We start from the raw sequence: 9,101 nt of genomic DNA, 5'->3' as shown, positions 1-9,101 counted from the left end.
TTGTTTAAATATTTACTCCATGCTTGAGTCCAGATGGCTGGCAATTTATTATTATTATGAATATGTACTTTGCTTGCTGAGCATCACCTATAAATACTAATTTTGTGCAACACATTGATTTAAATAGGTTCCATCTATACTGACATTAACACAACATCATTATAAGTTTTTTGTTGTTGTTGTTTTACAGTATTATCAAAAACATATATACATTTCACAGGAGCTGTTTATTGTGCTTTCACTGTATGAGCTGAATATAAAGTTAAAAACACAGCTATACATTAAAAATGTGATGTTTACTAAACCTGAAGTCTGGTCATCTGGCTTGATGCCCCAGTTGCTATTTTTATACTGAGTGCCCTGGAAAATATATTTGACAGTGTCAGTTTTAAACTATATATTAGTGGTAAACATTCTTGCAAGTATGCAATCTTGGGCTAAATGTTGTCTGGCACTCTTTTTAAAGATCGTTGCCATTACCTGGGTAACTGACAATCCAGAAGTTACAGACAAGAGGCAAGAATAGAAACAGATACATTGTCAAATGGGATAGTATTTTCAGCTCTGTACTATGAACATAAAAAGCTGTACAAACATTGACAAAACATGACCAACTGCGCAATCCACAGTTGCTGGACTGGTTTCCCAGCACCAAACTCCAGCCAGAACCTCCAGGTTTTATTTTCTTCAGATGTTACAGTTTTCAAGATTGGTTTACCATCTGTTTTTTATTTAATTCCAGCTGAAGGCAATGTTGATTTAAGGGGTTCCCCATTTTCCAGCTTTTTCCTGTTGCCGTCTGGTTAGGAACTTACCAATGTGTATATCATGCTAAGGGAAAGAAATAGGAAAAGGCCACGTAAATGTAAGATTCAGCTGTAAAACAAAAGGTGGTATGTACCATAAAACTTCAAATACACATCCCTAATAATTATAACAATAGCAAATGAAAGCATTTTAAAATGAATATCCATAGTTCTGTAACATTACTGCATTGAGACTAGATGCATTAATGATTCCAGCATTTTGTATCATATCCACTATCTTAACAAATTGCAAACATTTCTGTTTGTTTATTTAATGGTCACTTTGAATTGGAATTCCAGGTTATTTCTTTGACTACAATAACACAGAAGTTAAAGCTACTGGTGTTGCATACTGTTCTATATACATAACATGTGTGGTGTGTGTTATAGCTTCTTCCTGCCACGGAGCATGAGCTAATGAGCATAAAGCTTTGTGCCACATTCACAAACAATGCAAGAGCATCTTAATTAGTCATTTTCCACTGATCTGCAGCATAGTGTCAACAACATATTGCCACAGGACTACTATCATTAATCTTCATGCTTCCTTAGATTTTTGTCCCTAACCATGAGGAGAAGATTTAGAACAATGGAATTGAAAGGAAGGAAATATGCTCCAAAACTGCTACATTAACAACAGCTGTTTGATAAATGCCGGGCAGTGCAGTAGGTTAAAACTGAATCAAGGTTCTTTCCACCTATTATAAAAACAAACTTCTGTGACTTCTTTGGTGCTCAATGTAACATTTGCTGTATGTGATGTCAGGGTTAATGATATCTTAAATCACACTTTATTTTACATGCATATCATGTTGTTGTGGTTTGTAGCCTAGAGTGCTGCATTTATGTTTAAGCAATAAATCTTAATGTTTTTAGTATTTTCCACAATGTAAGAAACTGCCTGAAAACTGACATCAGTGTCCTTAACAAATAAAAAGGTAGAGACTGAGGACCAAATTCTGGTCTCCAGTTCATTACAATGAGAAACATGTATTCTTGTAACAATCCAGGGAACATTTCCATTATTGTACTGAATGAATAGTGGTTTAGTCATAATATATATCTGCACTAGTTCTCCTGCCTGTCTAGCGTAATGTGGGTTAGCTAAATCGTCTACAGGGTTGCTTTGTTATTAGGTTGTTTTTAGTCAATCATTTTGAAGCACATGTGGGTTAGAATTGGTTCTTGTGGGTATCTGGCCCTGTGATGGCAATCAAGGGGATTTAGGCTAGTTGAACTCCTTACACATGCAGAGACAGCACAGTGATAAATAGAGAGGTCCACAGAGTGCAGGACTGAGCTTACTAGAAAACTAGACTTCTGTCTCTGGGCTCAGATTTAAGACTAGACTTAATTAAAGTGACCTGAACTAAAAAGCTCTGTTGGACTGTGACCTTATTTAAAGTCTGTAGTAACTGGTTACTAAAAAAATTAGGGCACATTCTTTTGCATCACAAAAATTATTTAAAATACCCATTCACACAGTATGAAATTGAGCAATCTATGTCAGTATAAATACTGTCATAACACTGTCACAAAGCCAAAGGGATCATGTGAGTACAACTTTCAAAGCTTTTCAGTCAACAGATCGTTGTCATGGCAATTCGCCACTGTCCCTTCTATTTGTGAATTGACCTCCTTGTCAGCACATAAACTTAACAATTCCTTAACTTATTCCAGAATCTAATTACTACCTCGTTCCTTTTCAGCCATTATATTTGAAAAAAATGAAAGCTTGTAACACCGTGTGACGGAAAGATGAGTTCTGGTGATAAATCTTCCTCCCAACCTGTGAGGGCGCTAAAGAACGGGAGGAGAAGCATCTGGAAGGGCTGGCCTGACAGTTCGTTTCCGGGTCAGGGAAGTGGGTCAGCCTGGATGGAAGCGCGACTCTGTTGTAAGACCGTATTGATTTGAGAGATAAACGAGAGGCAGCTGCAAGTAATAAGGCAGCTGCAACCGTTTATCTTGATATCATGCGGGATTACATATAGGGGCCAGGGTAACGCTGGTCTTTTCCTTCGTTTGGGTTAACGCTTGGAGAGAGAAGGATCGAGAGAGGAGCTCTCGTTGTAAAGAGAACTGCGTGTTGTGTTTTGTTGTGTTTGTTTGTAATTGTCTGCGTTTTGCACCACCAGACAGTTAACTCACCGGTCCGGAGCTGTCGACCAGGGTCAGCACAATCCGGATCACCACTGCACGGAACCGTCACGAAATACAGTGTTTTCACCCACCACAAGCACGTCTGCACTCACCCAGGACTGGTGACCGTGTGTTCGTTTCGTTCGGGACTGTGTCTGTATTATTGCTATCCCCGTGCTTTACACATTGTTGTGTATAGCCGGGGATTTATTATTTAACGGTCACCAGACCTGGATTATAAATAAAAGCACCTTGTCACTGGAAACTGTTGTCTGCCTGTCACTCCTGCATCGCATCACCGTTATACCTGTTCCCCTCCACTAGCCACTTTGCCACACGTGGTGTCAGAACACGGGACTATGGACCGCAACGCGCTGGCGGAGTTGCTGCAGGCACTGGAGACCAGACGGGATGCAGAGGAGAGACGGAGGGAGGAGCGCTATACGGCGCTCATTGAACGGGTAGGGCTGATCGTTGCTGCAGGAGCGACCCCTACCGGAACATCATTGATGTCGGCCCCGAAGGCACGGGCCATGAAAATGACGGCGGAGGATGATCCGGAGGCATTTTTGGTGGCGTTCGAGCGGCTGGCAACCGCGGCGGGATGGCCTCGGGAGTTCTGGGCAAGCCAGCTAGGACCTTGCCTGATCGGGGAAGCGCAGGCAGCTTACCAAGCCCTGAGCGACCAGTACGCCACTGACTATGACCTAGTCAAGCAGGCTATCCTCCGTCGTCTCAACATCACCGCGGAGACCCACCGGACGCGGTTCCGCGAGTACCGGAGAGCCCCGGAGACACGCCCCAGGGTGGTGGCACAGCGGTTGTGCGACCACATGGTCCATTGGCTGACCCCAGAGAAGAAGACCGCTCAACAAATGGGGGAAGCCATTGTGGTGGAACAATTCTGCCATGTGGTCGGCGCCGAAACTCAGGCGTGGGTACGGCGCCACAACCCTGACACCCTGGAGGAGGCGGTCAAATTGGCCGAAGATTTTGAGGACTCTCTGACGTCAGCCCGGGTCGGGATCCTGTCAGCCCCTGCCCTGCTCAGGAACCAACCTCTCCCTCCCTCTCCTCCAACACCACCACCATCACCCTCGGTCCCGGCACCCAGACCTCCCAGACCGCCGACCCCGTTGGGCCCCCTTGCCTCCCCCCCATGGAGACCGAGGATGGCCCCCAGCTGGGGTAGAGGTGTTGCCCCTGCCCCGTTGCCCTACCAGCAGCGGGACAGATATTTAACCTATGCCCCCTCTGTCCCTCCACTCTGTTTTAGGTGTAACCAGCCAGGACATAGGGCCAGGTCATGCCCCGCTGCTATGGAGTGTGACGTGGCTGCATGCAACTGGACACCTGGAACGGGTAAGCAGGGGGAAAACGGTTGGGAGGGGCCCTGTCTGATTGACGTGGTTTTAGGGAATGTGAAAACCCACGCGTTAGTGGACACAGGGTGTGAGCAAACCTTGATCAGGACAGCTCTCTTGGGCGGTATGTCGTGGCGGCCACAAGGTCAGGTGGCCATCTCCTGTATCCATGGAGACACGGCGGCATACCCCACACTAAAAGTATATTTATCGGTAGGACCGATAAAACGTCACCTTGTAGTCGGGGTGGCGGAAAGGTTGCCGCACCCAGTTATTCTGGGCCGAGACTGGCCAAAATTCAAAGAATTGGTGCAAATAATGGCAGTCTCAGCCACACACGTAAACGTGGCAGAAAAAGGGAAAAAGGAACGGATTGGTGATGTGTTTCCTTTTCATCCTGAAATGTTTTCCCCTCTGTTCCGTCCTAGAAAAACAAATAAGGAGAGACGGACCGCGAAATGGGAGGGAGCGTCTTTGAGACAAGGCTGGGGTCTGGTGGGAGAGTGCTGTAATGGTAACAAACGCCAGTCGAAGGGAGTGGGAACGCAGTGCGACCGAGAGAGCGAGGTTACTGGGCCGACTAGGGCAGAGGTTATTCCAGCCCCTCTCAATATACCGGACCCGTGGTACTCAAGCGCGGACCTAGTGTGGGGCCAAAAGAACGACCCGTCACTGGTGCACGCTTGGGGGCAGGTCCGGTCCATTGAAGGTAAGGATGTTGATGGCGCTGGGCCGCTAGTATATCCACATTTCAGTATAAAGGGGCAATTACTATATAGGGTAAACCTAGCCGCGGGCACAGGACAGCCTGTAACACAATTATTGGTTCCCCCGTCTTGTCGGACCGAGGTCATGAGGCTGGCGCATGATATCCCTTTTGCGGGGCACCTCGGAGCCGAGAAGACGAGGGAGCGAATATTGGCTCGATTCTATTGGCTCGGTCTTCATACTGATGTGTCGAAATATGTAGCCACATGCCCAGACTGCCAGCAAGTAGCGCCGGGTCGAGTGCGCCCCGCCCCTTTGGTCCCACTGCCGATTATTTCCACTCCGTTCGAGCGCATTGCAATGGACATAATGGGCCCTTTGCTACCTTCTGACTCTGGGTATACGCATATATTAGTGGTGGTGGATTATGCAACGCGATACCCAGAGGCAGTTCCATTGAGGTCCACTAGTGCAGCTGCAATAGCCACCGAGTTAGCGCAGATTATGGCTAGAGTAGGGATCCCCAAGGAGATTTTGACTGATCACGGAACCAATTTTTTGTCCAATACGTTACAGCAGGTGTACAAAATATTAAAAATACGTCCCATCAGGACGTCCGTTTATCATCCACAATCGGACGGTTTGGTTGAACGTTTTAATCAGACCTTAAAGTCGATGCTGAGGCGATTTGTAACACAGGAGCAGAAACATTGGGCATCGCTTCTTCCCTACCTCCTTTTTGCGGTGAGAGAAGTGCCGCAGAGTTCAACGGGGTTCTCCCCCTTTGAGCTCCTGTACGGCCGGCAGCCTCGCGGCATTCTCGACCTGCTGAGGGAGGGGTGGGAGGAGCACAAAGGCTCGTCTAAAAATGTAGTGAAGTATGTGCTCCTACTAAGAGATCGCCTGGATTTGGTCGGTCGTTTGGCCCAAGACAACCTCAGATCGGCTCAGCACCGACAACAGCAGCATTACAACAAAAATGCACGGATTCGAACCTTTCGACCAGGGGACAAGGTAATGCTGCTACTTCCCTCATCTGAATCGAAACTGTGTGCTAAATGGCAGGGGCCGTATGAGGTGATTCGGGCTATAGGGAAAGTAAATTATGAAATTAGACAGCCCGATCACCGAAATGAACGTGAAATTTATCATGTCAATTTGTTAAAGCCCTGGCAGGCAAGGGAGATCTTATTTATAGCCCCAGGCAATATGGAGGATGATTTAGGTCCCTGTCCAGAGACCCCGAGCACAAGAGCGATTTCTATGGGGGAACAATTGGTTCCGGATCAGCAAAGAGAGCTGCGTAAGCTTATTGAGGAGTTCAGCGATGTTTTTTCTGACGTGCCCGGCAGGACAAACTTAGTTGAATATGACATTATCTCTCCACCAGGTGTCACAGTGCGAGAGAGACCGTACCGGATCCCGGAAAGTCGACGAAGTGGCGTTCGCAAAGAGGTATGTGATATGCTCGAGCTTGGGGTGATTGAGCCTTCCAGGAGCGAGTGGTGCAGTCCGATCGTCATAGTGGCTAAGAAAGACGGCACCAACCGCTTCTGTGTGGATTTCAGAAAGGTGAACGCTATTGCTAAGTTCGATGCATATCCCATGCCTCGGGTCGACGAACTTTTAGACAGACTGGGAAAAGCGAGGTTTATTTCCACTCTGGACCTGACGAAGGGATACTGGCAAATCCCTTTAACCCGCAGCTCCAGAGAGAAAACCGCATTTTCAACACCAGAAGGGCTGTTCCACTTTAAAACCATGCCGTTTGGGCTACATGGTGCGCCCGCTGCCTTTCAGAGACTGATGGACCAGGTTTTACGCCCACATCATGAACATGCAGCAGTGTATATTGATGATGTGGTGATATACAGCTCCACCTGGCGAGAGCATTTGGCTAGGGTTGCAGCCGTTCTTCAGTCTCTAAGGGCAGCCCGGCTGACAGCTAACTTGAGGAAATGTGCGTTTGCCAAAACAGAGACTCAATATTTGGGATTTTTAATGGGGAATGGAAGGGTGAGACCTGTAGTCACCAAAATCCAGGCTTTGGTTGATGCAGCGATCCCCAAAACCAAGACTCAGGTGAGGTCACTACTGGGCTTAGCCGGTTATTACCGCCGCTTCATCCCCGAGTACGCCACAGTGGTTAACCTGTTAGTCGACCTCACCAAAAAGAGTGCTCCAAATTTAATTAAATGGTCAGCTGAGTGTCAGGGGGCGTTTGATGCTATTAAGCGTACACTTTGCCAGGCCCCCACTCTTATCACACCAGATTTCACCAAGAGATTCATCCTCCACACCGACGCATCGGATGTAGGTTTGGGTGCAGTCTTGTCCCAAAAAGTAGCTGGAGTAGAGCACCCGATATTATACCTCAGTAAAAAAATGTTACCTCGGGAACGCAACTACTCCGTAGTCGAAAAAGAGTGTTTGGCCATTAAATGGGCTGCTCACTCTTTACGATACTACCTGCTGGGACACTCATTTGATCTGGTCACAGACCACGCCCCACTCAAGTGGTTAAGCACAATGAAGGACAGCAATGCCCGGATAACTCGGTGGTATCTGGCATTGCAGCCCTTCATGTACCACATGGTACACCGTGCGGGGAAAGACCACCAAAATGCGGATTATTTTTCCCGGGAGGGGGGAGTAATGGGGAAGGTAGATTTAGCCGAGTGTTCCTTCGGCTCCACTCTGAGCGGTGGGATATGTGACGGAAAGATGAGTTCTGGTGATAAATCTTCCTCCCAACCTGTGAGGGCGCTAAAGAACGGGAGGAGAAGCATCTGGAAGGGCTGGCCTGACAGTTCGTTTCCGGGTCAGGGAAGTGGGTCAGCCTGGATGGAAGCGCGACTCTGTTGTAAGACCGTATTGATTTGAGAGATAAACGAGAGGCAGCTGCAAGTAATAAGGCAGCTGCAACCGTTTATCTTGATATCATGCGGGATTACATATAGGGGCCAGGGTAACGCTGGTCTTTTCCTTCGTTTGGGTTAACGCTTGGAGAGAGAAGGATCGAGAGAGGAGCTCTCGTTGTAAAGAGAACTGCGTGTTGTGTTTTGTTGTGTTTGTTTGTAATTGTCTGCGTTTTGCACCACCAGACAGTTAACTCACCGGTCCGGAGCTGTCGACCAGGGTCAGCACAATCCGGATCACCACTGCACGGAACCGTCACGAAATACAGTGTTTTCACCCACCACAAGCACGTCTGCACTCACCCAGGACTGGTGACCGTGTGTTCGTTTCGTTCGGGACTGTGTCTGTATTATTGCTATCCCCGTGCTTTACACATTGTTGTGTATAGCCGGGGATTTATTATTTAACGGTCACCAGACCTGGATTATAAATAAAAGCACCTTGTCACTGGAAACTGTTGTCTGCCTGTCACTCCTGCATCGCATCACCGTTATACCTGTTCCCCTCCACTAGCCACTTTGCCACACACCGACACCAAAAATACCCAACGCGTCCGGTATACAGGATGATGACTTTCAATCCACGGCCACTATAGTGCTTCAGTACCAGCATAGCATTTCACACAGGAGTTAAGTCGGCTCTGTGACGGTATAGGCAATTCACATGGACCAGAATGCTGAATCACTGCCGGTTCTGAGCTGTCATAACTCGACTGTGTGAAAGGGGTATAATAAGAAAGGAGTTTGTTTCATCAATTTTGCGTCATGGATTGAACTTTACTACTGCTGCGAAAATTGAGCTAAAGTTTAATGACGTGATCTGGCATTGAGTTGAGACTACTTGGGCCCAGGGGTGAGGTCATTGTCAATTTCCGTAGGTATAGATACCGTGAATGTTTTTATTATTATTATTATTATTTATTATTATTATTATTATTATTATTATTATTATTATTCCTTACCTTGACAAAAGTGCCATTTGTGTGACAAAAATGTTATCAAAACTGAAAATGATTCAGACTACTAGATATTTGCATCTTGTGTTCTTTTTCAGGATATATAGTGTTGGAAAACATGAAACAAGAATTGTGTAGCAGTTTGCTATGCATGCAGACTGGCAGAGCTATATTGGTGTTCTTTTCTAAAAAGAGACTAATATTGCA

General features: G+C 46.7%; 1 protein-coding gene across 2 annotated transcripts in view; it reads right to left on the bottom strand.

Annotated features, from left to right (window-relative positions):
* Positions 1-803: 803 nt before the first annotated feature.
* cnih3 (cornichon family AMPA receptor auxiliary protein 3) overlaps positions 804-9,101 on the bottom strand; it is an 80,753-nt gene continuing 72,455 nt past the window's right edge. For both annotated transcript variants that reach the window (XM_041251577.1, XM_041251578.1), the window contains one exon: positions 804-831. In XM_041251577.1, the coding sequence (XP_041107511.1) occupies positions 804-831 (28 nt within the window). The remainder of the gene's footprint in view (positions 832-9,101) is intronic.

This window comes from Polyodon spathula, chromosome 6, assembly GCF_017654505.1.
Source record: "Polyodon spathula isolate WHYD16114869_AA chromosome 6, ASM1765450v1, whole genome shotgun sequence".
NCBI classification, from domain to species: domain Eukaryota; kingdom Metazoa; phylum Chordata; class Actinopteri; order Acipenseriformes; family Polyodontidae; genus Polyodon; species Polyodon spathula.
The sequence above is the reverse complement of the archived record's forward strand: the minus strand, read 5'-3'. Positions and strand labels throughout refer to the sequence as shown.